The sequence below is a fragment of the Abrus precatorius genome, unplaced genomic scaffold (assembly GCF_003935025.1).
Source record: "Abrus precatorius isolate BTA unplaced genomic scaffold, Abrus_2018 Scaffold6, whole genome shotgun sequence".
Lineage (NCBI taxonomy): Eukaryota > Viridiplantae > Streptophyta > Magnoliopsida > Fabales > Fabaceae > Abrus > Abrus precatorius.
The window spans coordinates 17,417,562-17,445,456 of record NW_020874406.1 but is presented as its reverse complement, the minus strand read 5'-3'; the positions used below and the strand labels follow the sequence as shown (position 1 = coordinate 17,445,456).

The window sequence follows — 27,895 nt, the reverse complement described above, 5'->3', positions numbered from 1 at the left end:
AACAAAAATATATATAGATTTTTTATTAAAAAATATGGGAATATATAAATTTTTATGATATCAACTTTTGTACGTATTACCATCTCAATATCTCACTGGAGCAAGCACAATACACCACGTTCAGCCCACAACCAATAGTTATGTTGTTCACTTTTTCTCACCAAACTTGATTAAAAAAGAATAAAAAATAGAAACACCTCACTTTTTTAGTTACTTGTAAGAAAATCGTTTATGCAATGTAATAATAGTACCCTCAAGGTTAAGTTATCCATTATTTGGCAATACGTAAGGGAGATTGATATATAAATTTATGCAATATAATAATCGTACCCGATAACTAATAATAAGCATTTAACATATTATGTTAACTTATCCTATCATATCTAATAAAGCGGTGTTTTATAAGTGTGACTTTGATTAAAACACAACGTGTAACAATAATTATACGTGTTATATTTTCAGTAATGAATTGTTATACTTATGTTACAATTATTGAATGCCCATCTCCAGTGGTTTCAAGAAACTGAAGGAAATGAAATTACAATTTTTTTTTTAAAAAAAATACTAATCCAACTATTCAAAATTATTTCTCGATCTAAAACGATGACACACATAAACGTTATATGTAGTCAATTCCCAGGTTGACTTAACTACAAGCTATTTTAAACTCGATAAGCAAAAACAGACCAAAGAGTCATGCGCCATGATAGAAGTCTCCAGTGGCTTATCTAATGAACGAGTAGAATAAATTATATACGCATGTATTGAGTATCCGTAAATATTTATGATAGATACAATATGTAAAAATTTCTTAGTAAATTTGAGTTGAATACAGGTAAATATTTATAAAATTTGATGAATATAAAGAATATTATAATATTTATATCTTTACTGTAATGCATTTATATACTTAAAACTAAAATTTTAGATAAATTCTTTTCTTGTAACTTCTGACATTTATTATTATAGTTTGGCATCTTATTTTCTTTTATTTTAAATGAATTATTGTCTATATATATAACTTATTTGATATATTTAAATAATATTTATATTTTATTAGTTCATAAAGAAGAGTATAGGTTATCCAATAAATAGATATAGAGATCAAAATTATTATTCATGCGAGTAAATGGTCTGCAGGCACGGGGGTAAATGAGATGGTCTATTTGTAAATAAGACTCATTATTTGCTCAATCAAGCTTATTTATTTAGTTAAATAAAATTTGCATATACATATACTTTTAAAATTCAAATTTGAGTTTATAAACTTCTGTAGGTTACAACATTTCCGTTGTCGTCCAGCGGTTAGGATATCTGGCTTTCACCCAGGAGACCCGGGTTCGATTCCCGGCAACGGAAAAGTTTTGTTTATAAAAAGTAATTGACTTTTAGAAGTTCAACCACTAAATCATGCATTATAATTTATTTTTTCTTGCAATAAAACAATGAATCATAATGCTATTTTACAAAGACGCAATCTCCTATGCTGAAAGAAGATAAACATTTTCAGAGGGGGGCCATTACACTTGGTATAGTATTTTACTATTTTAAGTTTTGTTGGCAAACAATCACGGAATACAACATAATTCATGAAATATCATTATCCAGGGCCGTAAACGGAACCGTGGTAACTAAGATACAAGACTACAGAGGTTTATGACGAAGGAAAAATATCACGATCCACGAAAATAGGTTCAACCAGCGTATATGAATTGATAATCTTTATTTTAAAATACATGTCCAACTACAGTGCCATAAAACTGTAGATGTATCCCTGGATGACTGAAGCATTATCAAATTGTTTCACTGTAGTCATTATCTACTAACAAAAAGTAAGGTTTCTAATTGAGTACAGAGATAAGTAAAGCCATACGCCAAGACGTGCAGCATGTTAATATTTGAGATAACAGTATGAGCTCCCAAACTTATTGGAAACAAAAGCATCCACTCTCCAGAAAATTGCCCATAAAAGATGCTAAAAAAAAAAAGGAAAAATGAAAAAACAAAAATTAAGAGGCCTTTGGAACTTTGTCTAGCAAAACATTATCCGGAACGTTAAGTTCTGGAGATGCTTCTCGAACAACACCCAGCACTGAATCATATTCCCCGTCCCGACGAGCAAATTTCTTGTTAAGAACTTTTACAAATTCAGTCTCATCAAGTTTTTTCGCATTTTCAACAGCATGAGCCTGAGCCAAACTGGAGTAATTTAAGGCAGATTGTGAGAAGAAGGTCATTTCATCTTCAGTGAGCTTCCTCAAGAACCTTGCCGGATTACCTCCCCAAGCCTGCAATTAAAAGCAGTCACTCAGTTTACATGATAATCCCCATGCCTGATGTAAATAAGGCAAAAGACCTCTTGAACTATTCATTTTAATATAGGTTGATTGTTATGTCAATTTCCAATGGTAACTGCAATAACTCATAAGATCCAAACTTCCATTTAATTTCAATTTTCAAGAGAGCTAGCAGCATGAAGCACATTCTCATTCTCTCTGAAAGAGAATAAAGGTTTCATACGAACCTCTCCATAGGGGATTCTTGTATTTTGCCTGACAAGAGCTCCAGCAGCAACCATGGCATGCTTCTCAACATATACACCATCAAGCAATGTTGCACCCATGCCAATAAATGCCTCATCCTCAACAGTACATCCTTGCAACACAGCACTATGACCTAGAATCACAGTGTCAAAACCTTAGATAAAGTTCACACAATACTATTCTAAAGTCATTCACAAAACAATCATACATCACTTTCACTCACCTACAGTGACATTATCTCCAATGATAGTCGGTAACACCTTTCCAGTCAAATTCGACTTAGCAACATGAACAAGAGAATTGTCTTGTATATTAGTTCCAGATCCAATAATAATGCTGTTAACATCACCTTCATGCGAAAAATATAATTTAGTTGACCATAGAAAACAGAAAAAGAAGCATAAATATCAAAAAGAGGGGAAATATCAGAACTCAACCCCCTGATATATTAAGAGTGCAAAATGCATGGAAAATTATTATGAGTGCAGGCATAGGCATAGCAATAAGATAGATACAACAGTTAACATTCCATGTAAAAGCAAGGAGCTGAACCAATGGAAAGTGAAGAAAATAAGTCACAAAAGGGTGGTCCTCCTTGTGTTACCCGAAGCAATCAAGAGGATATGTAGAGTCACTGAGTATGAAATAAATTTCCAACTCCATTATTAAAGGTAAGTATATCGTGAAGGCAGATATATCAGAGTTATATTTTTGTAAGGAAAAAGCACACGTTAGAAGCCTCAGTCATGGGTTTGACATTTCTGTTAAAGCCTTAGCCATACTCTCTAGTCTTTAGATCCATATGTCATACAAATATTGACAGTGCCCGAGAGGATGAGTCTCTGACCATTATGATTTATGATTTATGATTGAAGGTATGTTTGGTAGCTAATAATAGAAAAGGTTTCCATTTTAAATCCTTTGTTGCGTATGCAAATGGATAAAAAATCCTGAAGTGAATTGAGTCTCATTTCATTCCACCTAAAACATAATTTGATTTCTAAACCTAAACTTCACATTGCCAGTATTGAGCTGCCAAACCTAATCTGAGATGAACGAAACAGAGCGCAGGTAAATGAAAATAGGGTTAGTGAAGGTACCTCTGAGGACACATCCATACCAAATGGACGAAGCATTGCCAACGTGAACATCACCGACGAGGGAGGCACTAGGGGCCACAAATGCATCCCTATGAACGGAAGGAGCTTTGTCAAATACATTCATGAGAGGTCGATGCCTAGAAACTTGGAACAAACAAAATAATAATTAGCAATTTAGCATTAGCAGGTGGTTCAAATAAAATAAAATAAAACCCTAACTGAGAAACTGGGAATGGAGAAGGGAACGTACGTTGTTCTTGGAAGAGGTAATTGCCTTGGAGGCGAGAGCCAAGGCGATCGAGGGCTTGGCCGGTCTCGCGGATCCAGAATCCGACGGCGTAGAAAGCTCTTCCCAACGTTCCCATCTGCTACCTCACTCACTCACTCACTCACTCACTCACTCCGCACCGATCTACTCTTCTCTTCTCTCTACTTAGTCGAATGCTATCTCTCTCGCGGGCGCCACCTATTCTGCTTGTTCCCTCTTCAATTACATTTATTACCACTAATTTTTGGAACCCATTTTACAATTTACTCTCGTTCGTATAAACCAACGCAACGTTGTTTTTTTTTCATCAAAAGTATATTTAAATTATTCAATATTCGAATTTTGTATTTGTTTAAGTTGATAATAATAATAATAATAATCTCAAACTTTAATTAAAAAAAAAGTTGAAAGATCATAAAAAAAAATTTAAAAAAATAAAAAAATCATTACCATAAATTTAAAATAAATTTATAAATTTTGTTAAACTCAATTTTAAGATAAGTTATTAATAATAATAAAATTTTATTAAAAAATATAAATATTTATTATATTTTTATAATTTTAATACGTATATTTTTTTTTTATAAATTTTTTTATTTATAAATATTTAAACTCAACTTTAAAAATTGAGATTAATAAAATTTTAAATTTATTATCTTTTTTTAAGTGTATTTTTTTCTTGTAATAAAATCTATGTCGATGTCCATAAATTATTACATTTTTAGTACAAACATTTCATACAATTTCACAATTGCAAATTCTTCTTCTAACCTCTGTGACTGATCCTAGATAAGTCACTAAATACAAGGGATCTTTGTGTGACCAAAATTCAAAACACGAGAGCTTATATTTTTACCTTTTATTTTATTTGATCATCCTTATTTAGCTTATTGCAATTTAAAGATTACTATATCAACTAATTTAATTTCAAGGTTATTTTCGTTTGCGTTCAATTCATCTTGAAAAAGGTTTCACGGTTTTGGACAAAAATTGTCTTCTTTTTCTTTTTGTTAAAAATGTAAACTTAAGTCCTCACTTAAATATTATTAAAAAAGTACGAAAATTCAAATTTACTCTTAAATCGGTGTTGAAAGTGCTGATGGATCGATTTAATTAACTTGTTTTGTATTTAAAAATAGATTTTTATTAATCTTAATCCTTAGAAATAAAGATAAGTAGTTAATAATAGTAAATTTTATTAAAAAATATTTATTATATTTTTAATATAACTATATATTTTTTTTATAAATTTTTTTTATTTGTAGATGTTTAAACTCAATCCTAAAGGTTTAAGTTAACAAAATCCTTTAAAATATTATAATTAAAGTATTTTAAGAAAAACTCTAGTTAAAAAAATTACATAAAAATTAAACAAGTTTTTGTGCCGATAATATGTATTAAATTAATTTATTGTAAATCCTTTAGTAGCATAAATATAATTTTAATAACTTTATACAGTATTATTAAATATATTATTTAAATTACTTTTTTTATTTTGTTTGGTAAAACTAAATAACTATAAATTGAAGTAAGAAATTTTCAATTTAACCCTTTTCATATTATACATTTCAATTTACTTTATAATTTTTTATTATTTTATAGTATTTAAAAGATGTCCTTTTTTTTAAAGGGGTTCTAAGTGGTTAATATCAATTAAAACTATTAAGTCTTTAAAATTACAGAACTTATTTCACATCTTAAATAAACAACAATGTATCATGATTTATTTAACAAATACTTCAACTTAATAGATCCTTATACTTTATATTCATATGTATTTTTAAATAGGTTTCTAAATGTGAATAAAAAATAAGGAGGTAGAAACCATTAAAATTAAAAAGTGTAAGAATTTCTTACAAAAATAAATTATAAGCACTTATTCAGAAGTTTAATTAAACTATAAAGCCTATAAAATAATTTAACCTGTTCTTTAAATCTTAAAAAATTGAAGATGCTTTAATATGCATTTGATTCAACTCATTAAAATAAACTCGCCCATCTTTGCTAACTTCTTGAAAGAATTAGTTACAAAAATATAATTTCTCGTTATTTATAAGACCCAATAAATTTTATAAACACATATTCACATTGCAAAATAATTTTAATTTAAATCACTTTTAAAAAAATTAATTTCTTATGATTAATTTTTAAAAATTAATTTCATCAAAATCTAAACCAAGCTCGAGATTTAAGTTAGAACTAGTAAAACTTTGAGGAACTAGCTAAATTGTAAATTCATTCACGTCTTACTTCGACAGTTTCAGGCTTTCAAGTTCATTATTCAGTGGCAGCATAACCGTATCTTAAATCAGAAGATTCAGACACTGGTGGCTGTAACCAGGAGCCGAGTGGCACAAGTGCCATAACACAATGACACGGAAATCAGAATGTTTATGGAGTTTCATTCACATTTACAAAATTCATTAGAAATCACTGCAATTGGCTATTTTGCTTCTCAAGAAGTCACTGCCTTAAGCTCTCAACTATGTAAGCAGCATACAGGTCCCTGCAAAAGGAAACACCCATCCCAGAAAAATAGAACAAGCATTCAATCCCCAAGGGAAAAAGTAAAATCATTCAAAATTAGTACCCAAATCCAAAATTAGGCACAAATTTGAGTCACGGTGAAGGAAAATAGCTCACATGGAGTACTTGATGGCATCAACGGCAGATTCGGGTGGTAGAAAGTCTTCAACATCAACTTTTTTGTTCTCATTCTTCTTGTCTAGTGTGGCAAGCTAAGGATGCATGCAGCAAACCAGGGGATGTGGCATCGATAGCATTGATAGAAGAAAGTGATTTAACAGATTATTGAAAGATATGGGAGACTAAACTTTTGACACGCAAAAAACTAATCATCAACGTGAATAGTAGTCAATAAGACAATAACTATGTACGGTATGCATGTCTTTAAGGGCAAATAACAGGATACATTCCTCAAAGAATCTTCTGATTTCGGCTAGCCTATGTGGAGGAAGCTCCTTAATGTCTGTGTAGTGGCGGAACTCAGGGTCATCAGCACAAACCGCTATGATCTTGTCATCCTTCTCACCCTGTACCAAAATTCATTATAAATATTTATAATTTATCTCCAAATTTCTACTTTTGTTTGAGACAAAATTATTTAAATTGTACAATGTTGAGAGGCAAGTGAATAATGAAGGGTAAAAGGGGGCTGAAGTCACAGTCAGATCCCTCTAATGGTGTTGGGACATACATTTAACAGTTTTCCTTGAACATTTCAATTTTATTTCGTTTGTCCAAAGAAACGAACCTTCATTTCAATCATAACACTCTCCAAGCTAAAATTGCGCTAAGGATAGAAAGGTTAATAAATTTCACCATGACATATCAAATACAAAAAGGGGCAATGTTTTTGTCATTTCAATCGACTTGATATTTGATACACTAGCACTAACAGCAATTAACTAATTAGCTAAATAATTAAAAAGGCTTACTGGGTAGCCATTTTTTTTCCATAATAGACCCTCACATGGTTCTCTTTCATTGTCCCAATCAGAATGAAAGACACAAGACAAGGAAGAGGCAACTTTTACCTGGTCAATCATGGGCATTAGTCCAATAGCACGAGCACGAAGGAAGGAACCAGGCAGCACAGGTTCCTTCTCAAAACAAAAGTTCCAATTTTAATACAGTTGAAATTCAGGCTGAAAACAGACACTTCTGTTCAGTACCATGAACAAATATTTTTAAGCATTGCTACCTGCATCAGAATCAGAACGTCCATAGGATCACTGTCTTCACAAATGGTTCTTGGGATGAAACCGTAGTTGTGTGGGTAGACAACTGATGAGTAAAGAACACGATCAACCTAAGTTATTCAGCTCATGCGTTAGTTACCCAGTTAGGCTACAGACATGTACCAAGCATATGGAAATAATAAATGAGAATACGAAAGTCCTTCATATTTTGATAATGTATCAAGCATATGGAATAAAAGAAGGTGAATGTAACTAAAAAACTGGGAACCACACCTTTATAAGTCCACTTGCCTTGTCCAGCTCATACTTAACCTTACTGCCTTTTCCAATTTCAACCACCTGCCATGGAAATCCATTTATTTCTCTAAGAAAATTTTGTTAGGAAACAATAGTTCGATGAATTAATCTATGTTGGAAAAATGTAAGATTTGAAGTTCCAGAATGCTTGTGAGATGGCTTTATTTAAGTACTCCTCATCTCACGCCATAAAATGAGGATTCCATTAGCATCAAATCCTTGTTAAAGCTAAAGTAATTTTTTATCTGCACCCACTACAAGTACAAAGATTAAATATTTAACAGATTGACAGAAATAAGGTTTTCTCTTACGAAACAGCAAAAACTTACACAGTTGAAAACAGATGGAGCTCCTGGCCCTGCATGTACAGCATCATTTAAGAGTTTTCAGTCAAATATTGTTACATCCTTACCTTATAATAGTCATAGACTTCAGTGGAAGATGTGTTATTAAGACTAGAGAGACATTCTGGAAGCAAAATAATTTATTTTTCATTGAGGAGTGACATAAACAAAATCCATAAAGTTATTGTACCAATCTCTAAGTCGTGCCAGGGGTGAGCAGCAACAGTTCTCCGTGACAGAGAAGAAAGTATTCTTTCATTGAGCTTAGGGTGAGGTAAACCCGAATTCCATGCACTTGATTCTTCATGGTTAGCCATATTGACTTACCTACATAAGCATAAAAAACTATCACAATCACACACACAAAACAGGAAACTATCAATCTAAATCATTATGATCCCTCGCAATCAAAATAATAATTAGAAGAATCCACCTCAGTTTCATAAAAGGTTTATTCCAAAAGACCATGAATCTGTTTGTTCGAAGTATACAGTCACATACGTAATTGTTGAGGAATTAAGAACGAAATTGACAATCACGGGATAAGTAAAAAAGAAGCGTGAGGAGCTTAAAAATAGCATAATTGAAAAATCGCAACGACACATTAGATCGAGAAACAAAAGGAGAAAAAGGAAAAAGAAGCAGCGTAACAGTCGTGGAAAGGGTTAAAGGACTTACAGTGTGTATGAGAGAGAGAGAGAGAGAGAGAGAGAGAGAGAAGAGAAGCTTAAGACGGGTATCGCTCAGCTCAGCGCTCAGTCGTTGAGTGAATGTGTGTCGTCTGATTAAGTGGATGGGGATTTGATCAGACGGCTCTGGACGGAGTGAGTAAACGGAATATTCGGATTCGGACAACGTCACATGTCAGTCCGTGACTCGCACTATAAGTAACTAACGATAATTTCCTCTGCGCTGACTGCTTATGTTCCTCTCAGTCTCCGACTGCTGATAAAGTAACGCGGTAGGTTCAATGAATAAGGTTTTTTTTTTTAATAAAATATATTTAAATTAATTTGTGTATGTATTTAAATAATATTGAATAACTTTAAATTAATTTTAAATTAAGTAGGAATTTAATTAAACTTCTGGATATATATATATATATATATATATATTCTTAATTTTATTTTAAAATATTAATAATATATTTGTAACTTGTTTTTTTTGTTACAAGGTGAAATAGAAATAAATTTTATCAAGTGACATTGATTTTATATTTTGTTTAAAGAGTTCAATTCATTAACTAGGAAAGTTTATTATTTAATACTAAAATTTTTATTAATAAAGTACTAAGATTATGGAGCTAACAAATTTTCTCCTTAGGGTTATTTTATCTTAATCTTAAGTTAGTCATAGAAATTGTAGTTGTGTGAAACTTTAAATAAAAGAATTTTGAAGTTTTTAGTTATTTTTTTTCTCGAATTTAGATAAGGTGGGTAAATAAAAAATATTAAAAAATTATATTAACAACTTTTGCACTTCATTTTATACGTCATTTAAAAAAAATGAATTTAATATAATTCAATATATATAATCATGTGATGTCAGGTGATTTGGTGTCATGTGGGTTGGTATCTTTATTTTTTATTCATAATGACTAGTTATCTGCACACTTTACATGTACCTTAAGAGTGTGTAAGTATACAAGTTAGCTTGTTTGATTTTACAGGAAGAAACAAAAATTGAGCCAATTCAAATTAGTTTAGTTTTATAATTATATTTTTTTTTTGCCAATTACAAACTAAAATAATTTAATAAAAAATGTGTTGGTCTGGTTCGATATATTAAATTTGATATATATTTATATTTTTTAAATTAAAGTAAAATTCAAGTTAATTAGTTTGATTAATTATCTCTTTTAACCAAAATAATACTAGTTTGGGTATACAAGAACCAAAGATGTTTGAGTTGATTTTTTCAAATAATAATATTTGTTAGTTAAAATAAAAATAAAATCTATTGTATTTTGTTTAAGTGAGAGAATTTATTATCTTTTTATACACGTGAAATAATTGTTATTATTAATTCTATATTAATAAATAATGAAATTAGTGATTTAATTAAAAAAAATATGTTAATATTTTTTAATTTTAAGATAATAAAAAAATTAATTTAAAGAGAATATAAAATATTTTTTCAAGTTCTTAAATATCGTAATAAGTACCTAAAATAAATACAACATTATGCATATAAGTAGAAAGAAAAAAGAAAAATGAGGGAATATTTTTTTTTGAACTAATATATTCAAGTAACAAGTTGTTGAATTCTAAAACATGCATGTTTGTTTTCTATTTTAAAAATATTTTTCAATTTTTAAAAATAAAATATAATATAAATTTATATTCAGCTGTTTATAAAATAGAAAACAAACATACTTTAAATTACAAAATTTTTATCCAACTAAAAATGATTAGGTTTTTTAAATTTGATTTGAGATTTTGAATTTATTTAGTTGGTTCAACTAATAAAATACTTTCAAATGAAATAATAAAATAAAGTTATAACTGTGTTACAAATAATGCACGTTTAATCTATTTAATACTACTATACAAAATAAGGTTTTATTCTATGTGTAGAAAAAATTGTTAAAAGAAAGTAAAACTTGTTTTCGAAAATTATGCACTAAAAAAATACTTTTAAACTTTTATTTGAAAGATATTCTTATACACGCATAAAAAATATAAAATAATATATCTATAAATCAGTCTCAAATTACGTGTTAATCGTTATATTTATAATTATTCATTTTTCTTCTTGAAGTACAATTATATAATATTTTAGATTTTTTAATTAAAAATTTATAATTTTATGAATTTATGAAATTCATGGCAATTAGTTTTTTTCTTTTTACATATTTACCTGTTATCAAATCATGTTGTAAATTGAAAATCAAAATCCTCCAAGCATTGAGGCAAGTTTGCATTCTAAGCATGTTATATGTTAGAAATATAACCTATTTACTGTTAAAATTTAGGCATATAAAGCAATTGAGATGGTTGTTGCAATTTTTTGCAATTTACATTTTATACATTAATTGATCATGTTATATGTCAGAAATTAAGATAGTTTTTTACTTATGTATTTTTTATTTATTTGTTAAAAACAAGTTAACTACTGTAATTAAAAATATTAAAAAAACTAATTGATAAGTATAGAACAACACAAAATTGTTAATTGTGGGAAAGAAAAATTATGATAAGATAGAAAGAATAAAAATTCAATTTTCTAAATATTATATTTTGAGTCCGTTCTGACTGTGTACCCATCAATTTCTAATTTTAGAATTTGATTCTAATGCGTAAAGAAAGATAACAGCACCAATTATTTTTACAGAAGCAACTAACGCAAGAACCTCCATTCAACGTAGTAAATATTTTGTGCATGCATTTTAGAAAGGAAGATGCCTAACGTAAGTTACACATTTTAGCAGCACAAAATGTAGATAATTAGTTCACAAAATAAGAAAAGAAGCAGAAACTGATATAAGTCTTTTCCTTTGAGTAATGCTATTTTCACATGTTTCTCACAAGTCGCAACAATACTTACATTAAGAAAAAATGTACTGTCGTGAGAAATTGTTATATAGTATTATGATTCTGTTCTTTTGAGATCTCCACGTACTAAACTAATATCCTTTTGACGGGCTATGGAATAACGTTAACGTTCTTGCACCAAATCATTCGCCAATGTTGCTCACATCACATGAAATTGACATTCTTAACTGCGTCTCGAGTAAAAACTTAAAGATTCATCCTTTAGTGACATTCATGTTAAGCTACACATATTGCCGGCCACCGGAGCTTTTTCTGCACATGCTCATGAACTTGGCCACAAATTCTGCAGAGAAGAGCATATTAATCAATAATAATTTAACACCCAAAAAAAGAGAGAAGTCATGCATTTTAAGATACAATTCTCCAGCTCTTTTCCTTAATTTTTATGTTATTTTTGCTAAGCATTCTATATGGTTAGTTTAAACAGGATTAGAAGGGTAATTATTGTGCCTTACCTTCTAATTTTAGTAAAGCTGTTGTTCCTGGTGGGAGTCTTCTGTCCTGTTCATTGTAGCCTTTGGTTACCAATTTACTTAAAAAACACACTCATAAAATATGGGGTGGAGGAGGTTGTCTAGAATTATAGAGGGAAAAGGGGGAAGGAGCACAGAATTGGTATCATAGAAATGCTCCGAGTTCTTTAATAATTTACCATCCTTAAGGCAATTTATGGAAAGAGAAACTCACATAATAAGCATGCCAATAGTATAGTTCCCTTTTTAAGTTGGCCTCAATTCTTTTTAGGAGCTGTTCCACGAGTTTCTACATGTTTGATCATAATGTCCATTACGTAACAGTAATTTTGGTAAGCTGAACAAATTATTCACGGGTTCTTCTGATAAAAGTACTAATCATTACCTGGAGAATCAGTTTTGGGTGGACAAAATCCAGGAGAAGCATTTGAAATTTCCCTCGTATTGAGAGTAATCTGATAAAACCATAAAAATTAAAACTTCATACATAATCTGATTGACAATTATGAAGTTATAAAAAGCTAGGAAAATATGTTCTATGCTTCTAATTCTCTCTAATGTACAAAAAAAAATAAGATGGAAAGAGAAATTTCTTGCCGTGAAAATGAGGGATCAGCTACGATTTCTGCAGCAACTTCTATTACGATCTCCTCCCATCCAATTGAAATTGGTTGTTCTTCTGAAAATGGATAGCTGACATCATAGTGCTCCGGTTAGTCTTTGTAGACAAATATTTCTAGAACTGTTAAATAAATATTTTTTCTTCAGTCAAAAGTTTTTACTTGTGAGCTTTGCATGCTTCAAGAGCCATGATAGCTTGTCTGAGGTTCTGCTTAGACTTTGTAGCAATCTTCGCAGCAAAATTCATGGGTAGATCAATTTCCTCATTCTTTGCTATCTGAATAAGGACCTCAACAATCTGAAAAGTTGTAGGTTCATGTGAGTTAATTACTTTGGTATTTTTTGACAGTAAGTTAATTACTTCCTAGAAGTTATAAGATCAAACATTGATGTTTACTTTTTCTAAATATTTTTTGCTTACTTCAAGAGTTTGAGGAGCCTCAACTTTGATAACTTTGAACCGATTTTTCACAGGTTCAATGATGCATGCATCATCTTCAAGGCAGAGTACTAATTTGCATATATCTGAATAGCGGTCTATGGTCCATTTGATAATGTGCTGAATGTTATCTACTGCTTTGTGGACCTCATAAAGAACTATTACTGAAATCAAGAGAACCCAATCACGTTACCTGGGTTCACATTAAGGGATAAATCTGTTAAAGAAGTAAGCAAGCATTTAAGCTACTATCACTAACCTTTATAATCTGACTTGAAATTAATATTGCTGACTTCGGGGGCAATAGCATATATATTGCTAATTTCTTTGATTAATCCCATTAAAGCATATTTAGCATTTGGATCTGAATTTACATCGAGCTCCATGTGATGAGAACTGGATGTTATTGGAACAGATACTTTCATAAGCCTTTTGTCCTGTCAATGTAATAAATACTGTTACTCTGAGCTCTGCAATTAATTGGAGATGCAATTCTTTGAAATAATAATAATCAACTTTTTTTACTCATCATGTGCCAAACAAAACCTTGTGGTAAGAAAATTAGAAATCTCTACCTGAATAGGGAAATGTCTTAAATCATGCGACATCTGCAAAAAGGTCTGATAAAGTCAGCTTAGGAATATAAAACATATCGAGAAGGAAAATCACGAGAAGAAGCATACATTACAGCATGCATCACCGTATATCTCTCGAAGAAGGGCCATTGCTAGTTGTCTTTTCCCGGCACCGGAGGGTCCTTTGAGCAGAATATGAGGACAAGACCCCCGAGACACCTGAAAAACAAAGTAGGTTGAGCCAAAAACCATACAATTATAAGTAAGAATAAGAATAGTACGTGTCCATTTGCTTTATATTTTCCAAGGCCACTAAAAAGAAAACTTTTTAATCTTTTTATTGGGTAAAATTACCTTAACATGCAAAACTCACAAATTGTAAATGTGTTGAAACTGATGTTTAAATGGTCATAAATTCATGTTTATTTTAATACTATATTGACTTTACGTTTACAGATTTATCGAACATATTTTCGAACACACGTTGCATCTTATTTATACTACAAAAAGAAAAAAAGCAATTTTACTTTACTGTCTAAACAAAATCGTTTCTTCTTAATTCAATTTCAAAATATTATACTCTAAACACAAACCAATACTCTTAATATCAATTATATTAAGATTTAATCCAAACTGGCCCTAAGATGTCCTAAAAAGAAAAGGGAATTGAATAAATTTGTAAAATAAAGTGGGAAGTAAACAACTTATGGGATAGAATGGGGATCATATGACAGTATTTATAAAAATATATACCAATTCCTTGAGAAGTTGAGCTTCTTGTTTGTTGCAAATGAAGCCATTAAGTGAAGCAGGTTGGTGTTTATCTGCCCAGAATTGTGGGAGGTTTTCCACCACTGATGCCCTTCCAATGAAAGAAGCTTCATCAATTGGTCGACGTTCAGGCGATTTTCTTGTCGTTCTACAGTTTCCTGTTCTCATACAAGAAAACCATGCATCTTTCTGGTTCTTCTTTCGATTGGATGTGAATCTCTGCATGCTTGCAGTTGTCTTTACACTACCATCGCTTGTCACGCTACTTGGCTTCCCAGTGCCACTACCCTTTCTGCTTGTAGCAGCAGAACTTGTAGTGGTTGATCGAGACAAGACATTATTGGACGATGTTCCTCGGATATTCATATTGAGGTTAAGATCACCATTTTCTCTATTTTCAGAGGGAGCTCTCACGGGGGTCACCAATGGCCTTGGACTAAAATGACCACATTGTTGAATGCTTTTTGGCAATGAAGAATTCTTCCCTTGAAAGGCATTGCATTCGCGGGAAAAGAAAAGATCACCTGGTTGAATCGAATCTGTGCTTTCTAGCACCGATGAATAATCACTAGTGAGATTCTCATATAATTTCACCTGGCCTATCATTTCGTTGATTTCTCCAACTGAAGTTGCTTTGAAAGCTTCCCTTTGTTTGACAACCATGTCATTGGTTTTCCCTCCATGATTGCTCTCGTGCTCCCTCAACCTTGGAGCAGTCACTGCTCTTTTGTAGTGTGGCTTCTCGGTTGCCTCAACCACTTTTCTGTTCTCTCTAGAGGGTGTTCTTTGCTCGTGGCTTCTGCTGAAAGGAGACACGGTTATGGATGATGATGAAGCAGCATCATCACCTGCTACGCGCAGCTTATAGGGTGATTTGCTATGGTGTTTTCTTCGGGAAACTGAAGCTGTTGAGGATGATGAGATTGAGACTTCAGTTTCAAACCTTGTAGAGTACCTCCTGTGTAGTGCCATGGGGGTTTTGTTCATTAGAGTCAAAGCTTTTGTTTCTTCAGGACCTAAAATTAAGTTCCTTCTTTCTCGTTCGTGCCGTGGAATCTCTTGCCACTCGGTCTCTGTGTCTGATGGTTCATAACCACTCCTTCCTTTCTTGGTTGAGAATGTAGAATTTGGAGTATGAGAAAATCGGTTATCTGGGGATGACTGCTCCATGTAAAACTAAGGTTGGTTAATGATTTACTTTGCAGCCAAACACCAAAGATTGAGACAGTGGTTTTGAGATTGATTAAACTCAAACAGCAACTAATGAAACTGGTGTGGTGACTCTTAACTTTAGAAACTGAGAGTGGGTTGGTTAATTACTTTGTGATGCTATCTTGTAATGATATAGTGACAGAGAGGAAAAGACGAGTTTGTTACTTTGTGACAATGCCAGAAAAGGGTATCATGCAAATAAAATAAAAATAAAAATAATAAGAAAAATTGGGAACACAAGTGCGATGGTTTCGAAATGAGACTCATTTGTGACGATATTGACAACATGCTTACGTGTGGATAGATGAAAAAAATGTGTATCTTAGCCCATTCACATATCTGCACGAGCATGTCGTTTTTGTCCTTTTCTCTCTGGCTTTGGGATATTGCAGATTGCACAGGTATTTCGAATCATCTTGTCAGGTGCCAGCTTTCGGTGACGAAGTTACCCATCTTGTTATCAACGCTCTATCTTCGTCAAGCCTTCCAGAAATAAGCATAGTTTAATTCACCAACTAGCTTAGCATTAGATTAGTTGATCATGCTTTAATTTTAACATTCTTTTTTGTTCACATTACATAAAGAATTTATGCCCACAACCTTGTTTCCGACCATGCAGTTGTAGGAGGTCACGTTTTCCCATCAAAATATTGTGGTAATGAGGGCAAGGGAGCAAAAGTGTATTCGAAAGTAACGTGGAGTTTGGTTAGATAATAACAATTTATGCTTTAGGCTTCAGCAATAATTACAATAATGTTCTGAGTCTTTATACTTTGTTTTATGTTTTAAAAAATATGTAAGACAACAAAATGGTGTTTTCATCCTTGTTAATTTGATCTAGAATAATGATGCAGGAATGACACTTCTCTTTCCACAAGTATCTCATATTCCATGAAATTCACTGGCATGATACGGGAAGCACCAAAACTTGCATGAGAAATTACGACGTAAATTCAGCTTCGAGGATGCAAAACTGTAGTATCAAGTTATTTACTATAATATATCGGTTAAGTTGCTTCGTCGTACAGTCAGTTTAGGCAAGGAAATTGCTAAAAATTTCGTTCTCTTTCATAAAGCGTAAAGAAAATATCATTATGTAGATTGTCTATCCATTCCGGGGTCTTCATTTAATAATTGTTTGTAACTGCACGACAAATTTTGTATCACAATGAAAAATATTGAACAATTTGTTATACAACTTCAATACTTAGAAGAACTTAATTCTTTACATGTAAGTAAACAGCAATACATACTATACACACTAAAATACAACACGAAGGGATTATTTTGATGAAAACAAAGGCCAAGTGACTAACAAAAAGAACAGCTAAGCCAATTACACACAAAAGAAGCTGTTGTTTTTATTGATTTGGGTTGAGCTACTAGCACTTTATATAATTTCATACAACGCATTCTTTAGCGAGACTTCACACAAACTGGTCCAGGTAGTTGTCAATGGTGGTGTATTTCACCTCAGGATAAAGTTCAGAAGCCTCCACGGCAGAAGAAGGGTCAAGGTCGTACTTTGTGCAGTCTCCCTTTACCAGCATCGAGTGGGAAAATGCTAACAAGAGACTCTGAGGGAAAGGAGACTCTGCCAAAAAGTAAAAAAAAATCACCATAAATAAAATAATTTCACTAAATTGGTGTAACACAAAATACTCATATCTCAGTATGAAAATTACTATCATATGGGGTGTTGAACTAAGAATGTTTCAAATTTGGACACGACTCCAACGTCATACTACACTCCAATTCGTTTGATGTCAAATATAAATGTAAACATTGTTTTATAATACTAATGACGGATACAAAATAGTTTCTTAAGCAGCTAAGCAATGAGTGTAACTAACACGTCGTACAAGTCTTGGTAAAAAATGTGGCTGTTGATGTTATATTACGTCAAGCAAAAGAAGTGTGAAAAAAATAGAGACGTGAGAATATATTAAGTAGATATTTAGTATTTGAATTATTTAAAATTCACACTATATGCAAGATTATATATTAATTTTTTTATTTACGTATTTTGAAAATATTTTTTATTTATAATAAATAAGTACACTATTTTAGTGGTTCAAAAAACATTTCGCCTTGAAGTATTTAGATTTAACGTTATGCTACGTGTTTACCTATGAAATGAACTACTCTCTCTCTCTAACGTCATTTGTGCAAAGTGTATAAATCATTAACAAAATGAAAGAGACTAAAGTTGCTCATAGGTTGAATTTATGAAACTAGAACAGTCTGAAAGGAGTTATCTCTCACTAACCCTGGATATTCTTAAGAATTTGATCCTCTGGAACATAAATTTTCTGGAGGGTGTTCTTAATCTTGTTCTCCCACAAGGAGATGAGTTCGTCGAAGGTCAAAACATTGGCAGGGGGTTTTATGAGCAAAGTTTTCCTCAAGGTTCTTGGGTCGTCCACTGCTTTAATGGTATAAACCCCAACATCCTCCTCCGTAATATAAACTCCTGAAACAAGGAAATTGAGACAATTGAATTGCATATGCCTATTCTATCCATCATACTATATCTACCAAAAAAAATTATATATGTTAATGTTACCTTTGACATTTCCATCTCCTAGAATGACTACCTTATCCCGGGGAGGAGCTGTGGCATTTTGTTGTCCCATCGTAGGTAGGAAATATCCAGCAAGGGCATAGGAACATATGTAAGTATAAGGTATACCTTCAGCTTCAATTGCCCTCCGAATTTTCACCTTTTTCTCAAAAGAGCTAGCTGCTGGCTCTATTGCACTGTGATGGTCCACATCTAACCCAAATTCTGAGGGGAGAAACCTCTAATAACAAAAGGGTCACCACTTATATCTCATATTCAACCATTTTGTCTCAACATAAGAAGACCAATTAATAATAATTAAATAAATAATAAAGCTTATTTATGCACCTTGATGTTTCCAGCTTCTTTTATTGCGGCTATGATCTTCATTTGGTCATCTATTTGTGCTCCACCAACAGTAGAGATTACAACATCAACTTGCTTTATTGTCTTAACGAGGCTTTCATGATCAGTTATGTCACCCTATAAAATCATAGAGCGGGAAAGACAAGTTAGAATAGTGGGTTTGAACTATATTCTAATTAATTGAAGTTGTTATTGAAAGATACTAACATAGAGCACAGTGACTCCGGAACTTATGAAGCTCTCTATAAGCTGTAATTTCTTAGGATGAAAAACGGTGCTTTCCCTGACTAAGACAATCGTGGGATGTCCAGCTTTTGTGCTTGCCTCAACTATGAATTTTCCAATGTATCCTGTTCCTCCCAGGACTAGGATTTTGCTTTTCTCTGCCATGGAACCAAACTTCAAAATGCAAATTAAAGAAAGCAATGTGTTTGTAGGATGAAGTGAAGAAGTTGTGGCATTTATAGGACTGTTCCATGATGCGGAGCCTTACGGAACCTGAATTAATGAAGGAAAAGGTGAAACCAGTTTAGAATTCAAATCCTAATCAGTAATGATGTGTGGTTGTGCTATGAATATCTTTAAATATAGATAAAGTATGAATTATAGTTATTTAAAAATACTGAAGATTATTTTATTAATTATTAAAATTTAAGAAACTGTAGTTTAAAATTTCAATTTTGAATTTTTTTTAAATGAAATAATTTAATATAAATTTGCAAATGTCTCATTACTTATAATGATGATAAAAGAATTTTAATATTAGATAAAGATATTCAGTAAAAAAAAACCTCTTTTGAATAAATGATTAAGAGAAAAAAACTATTATTTAGTTTGATAAAAAAAGTTTTAAAATGTGTATTAATTGGGCTCAAAATAACCGGTAGAACATAAATTAGGATACGCAAGCATGAAACGGATTTGAGCAGGCCTAAGCTCAAGGTAGCATTGTCTAGATCAAAAGTGTTTTTGCTATTTCAAGTGGCCCATCACTCTACTTTTCCCTATTGGGCTTGGCCTAGTGAAATGCTATTCAGAGGCCGATCGACAGCCCAGTATTGTCCTCTTCCATTGTGAAACGAATATAAAGTTTCCTATTACTCAAATCATACCTGAAAATTTGTCATTAAAATAAGATACTGTGAAATAGTACAATGAATTATCTTTTCTAAGGTCAAGCTAAGTTGATAAGGGTGATTGGATGAAATATTAAATCATTAATTTCATAGAAATTTAATATTTTATCATATTTTCAGTTGCATTCAGTATTTGTTTATTTAGAGGTCGGTAACCAGCTATTAAGATGTCTCTGTCAATGGGAGAATGGGTTCTTAATCAATTGTGATTTGCATAATTTAATAAAATATCGTTGACAAAACAGATCAATGAGATTATGTATCTTTTGAAAATAGGAGGTATTTTGTGATTTTTTTGTACATTAAAATAAATCTTATTACTTTTGATCAAATATTCTCCATACACACAATCAACAATTGATAAATAATTAAATTTCTGTTGACATGTTTAAGTGACTTAATTATTTATCAACTATGTTAAGTTTTATAGGTGAAAATAGATGGAAATTGACGTATTAATTTTTGACAACATTCAAAGATCTTAAATAATGGATTAGGATCTAATTGAAATTAAACATAATTCCGCTTGTATATTATTCCCTTTGCAAACTATGTTGAATTTGGTGCTCAATAATGCTTTTATAAGTTTTGAGGGGCTTGCATAATGGATACGTTTTAATAAAAAAACAAAATCAATGGCAACAATAAGTTTCGGTCAATGAGGGATTGAGTTCTCAATTAAAGAAGCAAATTTGGAATTAATAAAATATTTTTGACAAAAAGAGACAAATGAAATGATGTGTCTTTGAAAAAGAAGATATTTCTTATAATCTTTTTTTCTATTTAACGGAGTTAAAAAGTCTAAAGAAAAACAAATAACCAAAGCAAAAGCATATCTTCTAGTTTGATATCTTAAAATTTATGTGTTTAGGGTGAAAAAGAAGAAAAAGAAAGCGTTAAGACTATAAATGAAAAAAACAATCTTGATTCATACAATTAGTTGAAAGAGAAAAAAAGTATTTAAAATAATATGTTTTTCTTAAATAATATTAGAATTGTTTTTTAATTAAAAAAAATCACATTTATGTTATCACCACAAATTATTAAATAAAAATAAAATTTTAAATATGAAAATTGTACGGAAAACACATAAAAAAAATCGTGGCTAAATAAACACCACAATATAACTCTAATTAACTCTTTATTTCTAAGGACTTGTGTCAAGAAAATGCTGGAAGCGAGCTACTCTTTTTTAGTTTATCACAAATATCTTTGGGCTCGCCTAGTTATATTACATTATATTTTACGATATAATTGTTTATTTTAAAAAATATGTTCTTTACTTTTAACTTAATAAGCGAAGTGAAAATTTTAATTTCGTTTATCTTTAATTTTTTTCATATTTATCTTATATTAATTTAAAATTGTATCATTCTCTTGTCACTATTTTTTAATTTATATTTTTCTTATTTACTTTCAAAACTAAATAATGTTATATATAATTAAAAAGATATTTTTCTCTCCTGAGAAATTATTTTCATACGTATAATTAGGAACTGAATCCATGTTAACATGATTAAGAGACCTAACAAATCTACAAGTTGTGTTAAGTTTTATTGGTAATAAGCAAAGAAAATATTTTTGAAAAACGAAAATATTTGTTTAGTTAAATAAAAATAGGTGATTAATTTTAGTTAAATAATTAAATCAATCGCCTCTATATTTCTCTCTCTCTCTCTTGACATGTAAATAATATCGTTACCTAGTGTTTCTAAATTGGTTATATCTTGCAGAAAATGAGAAGTGATACATGACAAAGAATATAAAAATTTGAAAAAAAAAAATATTTGTTTAAAGTTGAGGAATAACACATTAACGTGAGGGGATAATTGACTATTGAGAACAGGACAAACACAAGTAACGACCAATTAACAACAGTAGTACAAAGCCATCAAGGTCATTTTTATTATATATGAAAATGAAAAAGAAAAAGAAAACGTTGATTTCAGAATTAGACAAACTGATCCAAATACTCGTCGGCGGTGGTATACTTAACGTCAGGATAAGATTCATAGGCCTCAACGTCTTTGGAAGGGTCAATTTCATATACTGCATCTCCCTTTATCTGTTGTGAGTGGTACAACGCCAGCAGGTAATTATTTGGGAAAGAAGACTCTGTAGTAAAGCAAAAACATTCACACCATAACTCAATATATGGTTATTTACCTGAATAAAATGTAACACGATAAACATATCCTTTACTATAAAAATATGAAGTTGAATTTTTTGAAATGATTACACAAATTCAACTTCATTGTTATTGTATAAATCCAAAGAGTGTTGTTATACTGACCCTTGATGTCTTTAAGAACTTCTTCCTCTGAAACATTAGTTTTCTCGAGAGTCTTCCCAATCTTTTTCTCCCACAAAGAGACGATCTCGTTTAGGGTCAAATAATTAGAAGGGAGTCTTATGTGCACCGCTTTGTTCAAAGTTTGAGGGTCGTTCGCTGCTTTGACGGTGTAAGTGCCCACATCAGCCTCAGTGACATATGCTCCTAAAACAAGTAAATCAAACGTAAACAACCTGAAGCAATTGAATTATATGTTCTGATAACTATTACTTGTAATAAGTATAAGTTGTTACCTTTGACGTTTCCATCTCCTAGGATTAATACCTTATCCCGAGGAGGAACAGTGGCATCGATTTGTGTTAAGTTACGTAAGAAGTAGCCAGTGAAGGCATGGCAACAGAGGTAAGTGTATGGAATTCCTTCAGCTTCAATTATTCTTCGGATTTTTGCTTTATCCTCGAAAACTTCTCTAACTGGCTCAACTGCATGGTGACGGTCCACATCCAGCCCAAATTCGGATGGGAAGAATCTCTGTTGACATAGAAATTAAGAATTAATCAACACTAAATAAATATAACTATTGCTGCTCTAAATATTGAAGGAACTACGGGTGTGGAAAAATTTATATATATCAATGTAGAAGGGACAAAAGAGCACACCTTGACGTTTCCAGCTTCTTTGATTGCTGCAATGATTTTCACTTGGTTTTCTATTACTAGTCTACCAGTTGCGCATATAACAATATCAACTTGCTTGATTGCATTAACCAGACTCTGATGATCATTTATATCACCCTGCAGAGTCAAATAAAATAGTAGTAGAAATTATTGTTTGAAAATAGTAGTTCGAAATAGGAGTAGAAATTTGTTATTGAAAACACATACCACGAGAAGAGTAACCCCGGAATTTTTGAAGCTGTGAATGAGCTCTTCCTTGTTCTCAGGATTTGCAGCAGTGACGAGTCTTACTGTGCTGGCAGAGCCAGGGGTGTTCCTAACCAAAGCAAACGTGGGATTCCCAGCCTTAACACTTGCCCAAACTATGTGTCTTCCAATGGCTCCCGTGGGTCCGAGGACGAGGATCTTGTCTTTCCCAGCCATGAAAGAAATCTAGTCAAAACAAGTAGTGAGTGTTGTTTCTTGTTTTGACAGGTAATCAAACTGGCAATGGGTTTGTTTTGTGGTGCTGAGCAGAGCAATACTTTCGTTAGTATTTATAGGGCCACCAACTTTCATCTCTATGATGTTTCCCCCTTCATCTATCTTCATCACACTATCATTTGATTCATTCATACACTGTTATTTGATTGATTGATTAATTAATTAATTAACACTATTATTTTCCCTCCAGCAACCGGCGGCGCCCTCAATTTTGGACCAACCATTATTTGATTCATAGCTTTTAATTAAAATTCAAGCCAATCACTTGCTAACTGAGCCTCTAAAGATATTAATTAAAGAGTTTATACATAATAAACTATTATTAAAAATTACAATAAAATATATTCAAAATTATGAAAGTGATTATCTTTTTATTTTTATGGATTTTTTATTTTATTTTTCCATATATGAATTGATACCAATTTTTTTTTAAAATGGTTTTATATAAAGTTATTATTACTAATACACTTTTAATATGTTTTTTGCGTAATTTATAGTAAAATTTACTAATTTAGAAGTAGAGTTAGCTTAAGGCATATATTATTAAAAGAGGATAAACCTATAACAAGTCGTCTATGATGCTATCAAACAAAATTCGTTTTCATATTTGCACCATTTTCTCCCCTTCTTTAAAATAATAATCTTTTAAAAAGGTGATTTGTATTATTACCTACTTTAAATATTAGAGGCTTAAAATTTTCTTTAAAAGAAGTACAACCCCTATATATGTTAAGTTGGATATCCAACAAGCATGGCTACGTAAGTATTTTCTCCGGTTACTATGTTCATCGGTAAAACAAAAATCATTATAATTTCAGCCCAATTTACTTTTAGTACGCCCATTGATCAACCTTGTCGTCTTATAAAAAAAATTTTCGATTTAGATATATTTTTAAATTTTTAAAATATAATTTTTTTTTATTTTTAATTTTGATTTTTATAAAATAACATCTAACATTGTTGGGTCAGTAATAACTTATAAAAAAAATTATCACGTCAACTAATTTTTATATTTCTTTTTTATAATTTGTTTTTTTTTCTTGATCACGTGTATGTTCTGTATTGAGACAAAAAATAACTATTTTAATAATATTCATATAGCTTAAAAAATTAGTAATATCGATAAAAGGCACTTTACAAACAAATTCCAAAGGGTAAACTACCGTATTAGTTCCGAGAGTATGCGAAGATTAACTATACAATTAAGCAAAGACTAACAAAAAACTGAAATCATTCTTGCTTTTTTATCTTTGAATCACGCAATCTTGTTTATGTATATTTACAACTATATACTTCGTACACCTGTTCTTTTGTATTGAAAGAAATTTAGTTGTAGCAAATATTTAAAATTTTAATTGTAATTAAAAAAAATTAATATATTGGCTTTAATACAATAAATTTCAATATTGTAAATTAAAATATTTTCATATACTGCTGCAATTAATGCATATTCATCAAAGTAATTCTTATTTGTCATTCATGCCACGATGATCATCTGGTCAATCCCATGGAGAGGAGATTCAATTTTATTAAATCAAGCATTTAATTATTGAAAACGACTCTTCATTTGAATAACGTTGTTCTATTGCTTTTACAAAATAATTTATCTACCCATCGACTATCGTTTCACACACATTTTAGAAACGAACACAATATATATATTTTAAAATTAAAATGAAATGAGAAAGTAATATAAATTATTTTTCTAAAAAGTAAAATAAATAAAAATATAATCAAACAAAACAATTCAATTACGTCTTTTCATTTTGTTTTATTCACGCAACAAAGTCTACGGTAGGGTTTGTGGTGTTATATTTTTCAAATGGTCATACGATACAATCAGTCCATTCTTGTGTATCCTTTAAATGATTTTTTATGTGAAGCTGAACATTATCAATGACACCTAATAAACGGTGATGTAAAACTTTGAAAACAGCAGCACACGTTACATTATTACTGTATTTTTACTTTAAAAATTCTATTTATACATTCTTTATAAATAAAAGAAAACAATAAGTGATATAACATAAAGAGATAAAGAGAAAATAAATTACTGTATAAATATAGTAACTCTTATTTACTTTCAGGTTAAATGAATATTACATTAACGTGGAGGTATTCTTGAGGACAAGAGAAACACAAGTAACAAAAAATGAAAGTGGTACAAAGCCTACAAGGCAATTTTTTGAAGAGAAAAGAGATTTTGATTTTATTGGCAGAATTCAAAAAACGCATTCCTCAGATCAGAAAATTCAGACAAATTGATCCAAATATTCATCGACGGTGGTGTATTTCACGTCAGGATAAAATTTATAGGCCTCAGCATCTTTGGCTGGGTCAATCTCATATACTGCATCCCCCTTTATCTGTTGTGAGTGGTACAACGCCAACAGGTAGTTCTTAGGGAAACCAGACTCTGCAGTAAAGCAAAAGAATTCACACCATTAATCAAGAGATTGTTAACTTCCCAAACTTAATGTAACATGAAACCCATATTCTATACCATAAAGTTTAACTTGTGGGTAAAAAATTAATGTTGTTACTGACCCTTTATGTCCTTGAGAACTTTTTCCTCTGAAATATAAGTCTTCTCAAGAGTCTTCCCAATCTTCTTCTCCCACAAAGAGATGATCTCGTTTGAGGTCAAATAATTGGAAGGAAGCCTTATGTGCACGGCTTTGTTCAAGGTTCGAGGGTCATTCGCTGCTTTGATTGTGTAAGTGCCCACATCAGCCTCAGTCACGTACGCTCCTAAAACAAGTAAATCAAATGTAAACAACATGAAGCAATTGAATTAATATGTCTGTTAATTATTACTTGTTATTAGTATAAGTTGTTACCTTTGACATTTCCATCTCCTAGGATGAATACCTTGTCCCGAGGAGGAACAGTGGCATCAAGTTGTGCCAAGTTACGCAAGAAGTAACCGGTAAAAGCATGGCAACAGAGGTAAGTGTATGGAATTCCTTCAGCTTCAATTATTCTTCGGATTTTTGCTTTATCCTCGAAAACTTCTCTAACTGGATAAACTGAATCGTGACGGTCCACGTCCAGCCCAAATTCAGATGGAAAGAATCTCTGTCAACAATAAGAAAGTATATTTATATCATTCACTTAATTATATCTGGCTCAACCATTTAAGTCAAGAAATTATTGCCATGAAAAAATTATATCGATGTAAAAGAGCATTAAACTAATAATTTAATGTAAAAAGGATCGTAATTTTAGTTCATAATTTAATAGGGACCAATGCACGGACCTTGACATTTCCAGCTTCTTTGATTGCTGCAATGATCTTCACTTGATCTTCTATTAGTAGTCTACCAGCTGCGCATATTACAACATCAACTTGCTTGATTGCATTAACCAGACTCTGATGATCATTTATATCACCCTGCAGAGTAAAAAAAAGACACCCCATCAGATCTATCATTTTGTTTGAAATATTAGTTCGAAATAGAAGTATAAAATTGTTATTGAAAGCACATACCACGAGAAGGGTAACCCCAGAATTTTTGAAGCTCTGAATGAGCTCTTCCTTGTTTTCAGGATTAGCAGCAGTGACAAGTCTTACGGTGCTAGCAGAGCCAGGGGTGTTCCTAACCAAAGCAAACGTGGGATTCCCAGCCTTAACACTTGCCCAAACTATGTGTCTTCCGATGGCTCCTGTTGGTCCTAGGATCAGGATTCTGTCTTTCCCCGCCATCAAAGAAAACTAGTTCAAACAAGCTAGCAGTGTGCGTTGTTTCTTGTTTGGATAGGTAATCAAACTAGCTAGCAACGTGTTTGTGATGCAGAGTAGTATTTCAGTTGGTATTTATAGGACCACCATCGTTCATCTACATGCAAAATTTCCATTCATTTCCGTTCAGCCTAGCTACTGGCGGCTCTCTGAATTCTACACCCACCTTTTGACTCCCAGTTATGCAAAGTTGGAATATATTTAATAAAGAAAAAAACAGGAATTATGATTATTAATTAAAAATAAGTATTTTTTAATAATTTTATAATTCATTAAATATATAATAGGATTTTGCTGATGACTGTTTTCAGGATACTAATTCAAAAATTAGGTTAAGATATGTAGAAATTTTGTTAAACAAATTTGTGTATGTATGCTAACAATGACAGCAGTCACGGGAACCGACTACGCTTTTATTGAAACAACATATGCAATTCACGTAGAGAGACAATATCATGTACAAAAAGCAAATGGTATATATATATTATAACTCCAAATTCTTTAATAATTTAAAATGATTGTCTAATTATTAAAAATAATTATACCTAGTTTTTCCCAGAAAGTGGTATAAGCTTTAGAATTTCCAGTACTTGTGTAGTGGATAATATTGTAATCAAAAGGGCAAATAAAATCATAAGTAGACAGAAAAGTAAACTTCACAGTAAGATTCAACTCTTGTTTTTGTTTTTTCATGACTCGTAAAAGCTACTAATACT

General features: G+C 31.3%; 6 protein-coding genes and 1 non-coding gene across 11 annotated transcripts; 1 reads left to right on the top strand and 6 right to left on the bottom strand.

Moving 5' to 3' along the window:
• The first annotated feature begins 1,287 nt into the window (after window positions 1-1,287).
• TRNAE-UUC lies at window positions 1,288-1,359 on the top strand. Its single transcript has one exon. It is a non-coding gene; the product is annotated as a tRNA-Glu (tRNA).
• A 333-nt stretch (window positions 1,360-1,692) lies between these two features.
• Window positions 1,693-4,147, bottom strand: LOC113869244 (gamma carbonic anhydrase 1, mitochondrial-like). Of its 2 annotated transcripts, XM_027505477.1 has the most exons (5): window positions 3,894-4,147; window positions 3,644-3,787; window positions 2,767-2,892; window positions 2,525-2,676; window positions 1,693-2,288 (listed from the first exon to the last, which is right to left on the bottom strand). In XM_027505477.1, exons 1-5 carry the CDS (start codon window positions 4,006-4,008, stop codon window positions 2,010-2,012), a joined length of 816 nt encoding a protein of 271 aa, XP_027361278.1. In that variant the 5' UTR covers window positions 4,009-4,147; the 3' UTR covers window positions 1,693-2,009. The 2 variants fall into 2 exon arrangements, with proteins under 2 accessions (XP_027361278.1, XP_027361279.1); XM_027505478.1 differs by lacking the exon at window positions 3,894-4,147 and having other exon boundaries at window positions 1,708-2,288; window positions 3,664-3,778.
• A 1,979-nt stretch (window positions 4,148-6,126) lies between these two features.
• On the bottom strand, window positions 6,127-9,046 carry LOC113868775 (soluble inorganic pyrophosphatase PPA1-like). Of its 4 annotated transcripts, none has more exons than XM_027504657.1 (9): window positions 8,953-9,034; window positions 8,465-8,657; window positions 8,260-8,288; window positions 7,907-7,972; window positions 7,636-7,743; window positions 7,469-7,534; window positions 6,844-6,964; window positions 6,555-6,636; window positions 6,127-6,417 (listed from the first exon to the last, which is right to left on the bottom strand). In XM_027504657.1, the coding sequence occupies exons 2-9, from the start codon at window positions 8,589-8,591 to the stop codon at window positions 6,375-6,377; spliced, it is 642 nt and encodes a 213-aa protein (XP_027360458.1). In that variant the 5' UTR covers window positions 8,592-8,657; window positions 8,953-9,034; the 3' UTR covers window positions 6,127-6,374. The 4 variants fall into 4 exon arrangements, 3 of the variants coding, with proteins under 3 accessions (XP_027360458.1, XP_027360457.1, XP_027360459.1); XM_027504656.1 differs by having other exon boundaries at window positions 6,136-6,417; window positions 8,465-8,601; window positions 8,953-9,046; XR_003505423.1 differs by lacking the exon at window positions 8,953-9,034 and adding an exon at window positions 8,708-8,834 and having other exon boundaries at window positions 6,190-6,417; window positions 6,555-6,964; window positions 8,465-8,601.
• Window positions 9,047-12,485: 3,439 nt separating this feature from the next.
• Window positions 12,486-15,877, bottom strand: LOC113870293. Its single transcript, XM_027506883.1, has 8 exons — window positions 14,690-15,877; window positions 14,045-14,155; window positions 13,621-13,798; window positions 13,344-13,525; window positions 13,084-13,220; window positions 12,899-12,994; window positions 12,687-12,756; window positions 12,486-12,590 (listed from the first exon to the last, which is right to left on the bottom strand). Exons 1-8 carry the CDS (start codon window positions 15,875-15,877, stop codon window positions 12,486-12,488), a joined length of 2,067 nt encoding a protein of 688 aa, XP_027362684.1.
• LOC113869022 (isoflavone reductase homolog TP7-like) lies at window positions 14,058-19,277 on the bottom strand. The gene is made up of 5 exons (XM_027505113.1): window positions 19,056-19,277; window positions 18,831-18,965; window positions 18,486-18,723; window positions 18,189-18,392; window positions 14,058-17,513 (listed from the first exon to the last, which is right to left on the bottom strand). Exons 1-5 carry the CDS (start codon window positions 19,236-19,238, stop codon window positions 17,347-17,349), a joined length of 927 nt encoding a protein of 308 aa, XP_027360914.1. The 5' UTR covers window positions 19,239-19,277; the 3' UTR covers window positions 14,058-17,346.
• A 2,658-nt stretch (window positions 19,278-21,935) lies between these two features.
• LOC113869189 (isoflavone reductase-like) lies at window positions 21,936-23,377 on the bottom strand. The gene is made up of 5 exons (XM_027505395.1): window positions 23,162-23,377; window positions 22,937-23,071; window positions 22,571-22,808; window positions 22,278-22,481; window positions 21,936-22,099 (listed from the first exon to the last, which is right to left on the bottom strand). The coding sequence occupies exons 1-5, from the start codon at window positions 23,375-23,377 to the stop codon at window positions 21,936-21,938; spliced, it is 957 nt and encodes a 318-aa protein (XP_027361196.1).
• Window positions 23,378-25,477: 2,100 nt separating this feature from the next.
• Window positions 25,478-27,230, bottom strand: LOC113868882 (isoflavone reductase-like). The gene is made up of 5 exons (XM_027504849.1): window positions 26,928-27,230; window positions 26,697-26,831; window positions 26,278-26,515; window positions 25,985-26,188; window positions 25,478-25,853 (listed from the first exon to the last, which is right to left on the bottom strand). The coding sequence occupies exons 1-5, from the start codon at window positions 27,141-27,143 to the stop codon at window positions 25,690-25,692; spliced, it is 957 nt and encodes a 318-aa protein (XP_027360650.1). The 5' UTR covers window positions 27,144-27,230; the 3' UTR covers window positions 25,478-25,689.
• Between the last annotated feature and the right edge of the window lie 665 nt (window positions 27,231-27,895).

What these genes read in the sequence shown, in the direction of transcription:
- LOC113869189 (XM_027505395.1), bottom strand. Translation starts at nt 23,377, where the DNA reads ATGGCTGGGAAAGACAAGATCCTCGTCCTCGGACCCACGGGAGCCATT. An exon ending in CCGGGGTTACTCTTCTCGTG is followed by an intron (nt 23,072 to 23,161) that starts GTATGTGTTTTC and finishes TTGACTCTGCAG; the next exon opens with GGTGATATAAATGATCATCA. An exon ending in AGGAGATGGAAACGTCAAAG is followed by an intron (nt 22,482 to 22,570) that starts GTAACAACTTAT and finishes TACTTGTTTTAG; the next exon opens with GAGCATATGTCACTGAGGCT.
- LOC113870293 (XM_027506883.1), bottom strand. Translation starts at nt 15,877, where the DNA reads ATGGAGCAGTCATCCCCAGATAACCGATTTTCTCATACTCCAAATTCT. An exon ending in AGGCTCCTCAAACTCTTGAA is followed by an intron (nt 13,221 to 13,343) that starts GTAAGCAAAAAA and finishes ACAACTTTTCAG; the next exon opens with ATTGTTGAGGTCCTTATTCA. An exon ending in ACCCAAAACTGATTCTCCAG is followed by an intron (nt 12,591 to 12,686) that starts GTAATGATTAGT and finishes TCAAACATGTAG; the next exon opens with AAACTCGTGGAACAGCTCCT.
- LOC113868775 (XM_027504656.1), bottom strand. Translation starts at nt 8,591, where the DNA reads ATGGCTAACCATGAAGAATCAAGTGCATGGAATTCGGGTTTACCTCAC. An exon ending in CTCCATCTGTTTTCAACTGT is followed by an intron (nt 7,973 to 8,259) that starts GTAAGTTTTTGC and finishes TTTCCATGGCAG; the next exon opens with GTGGTTGAAATTGGAAAAGG. An exon ending in CAGAAGATTCTTTGAGGAAT is followed by an intron (nt 6,637 to 6,843) that starts GTATCCTGTTAT and finishes TTGCCACACTAG; the next exon opens with ACAAGAAGAATGAGAACAAA.
- LOC113869244 (XM_027505477.1), bottom strand. Translation starts at nt 4,008, where the DNA reads ATGGGAACGTTGGGAAGAGCTTTCTACGCCGTCGGATTCTGGATCCGC. An exon ending in GTATGGATGTGTCCTCAGAG is followed by an intron (nt 2,893 to 3,643) that starts GTACCTTCACTA and finishes TTTCGCATGAAG; the next exon opens with GTGATGTTAACAGCATTATT. An exon ending in CAAGAATCCCCTATGGAGAG is followed by an intron (nt 2,289 to 2,524) that starts GTTCGTATGAAA and finishes TTTTAATTGCAG; the next exon opens with GCTTGGGGAGGTAATCCGGC.
- LOC113868882 (XM_027504849.1), bottom strand. Translation starts at nt 27,143, where the DNA reads ATGGCGGGGAAAGACAGAATCCTGATCCTAGGACCAACAGGAGCCATC. An exon ending in CTGGGGTTACCCTTCTCGTG is followed by an intron (nt 26,832 to 26,927) that starts GTATGTGCTTTC and finishes TTTACTCTGCAG; the next exon opens with GGTGATATAAATGATCATCA. An exon ending in AAGAAGCTGGAAATGTCAAG is followed by an intron (nt 26,516 to 26,696) that starts GTCCGTGCATTG and finishes TATTGTTGACAG; the next exon opens with AGATTCTTTCCATCTGAATT.
- LOC113869022 (XM_027505113.1), bottom strand. Translation starts at nt 19,238, where the DNA reads ATGGCAGAGAAAAGCAAAATCCTAGTCCTGGGAGGAACAGGATACATT. An exon ending in CCGGAGTCACTGTGCTCTAT is followed by an intron (nt 18,966 to 19,055) that starts GTTAGTATCTTT and finishes ATGATTTTATAG; the next exon opens with GGTGACATAACTGATCATGA. An exon ending in AGGAGATGGAAATGTCAAAG is followed by an intron (nt 18,393 to 18,485) that starts GTAACATTAACA and finishes TCCTTGTTTCAG; the next exon opens with GAGTTTATATTACGGAGGAG.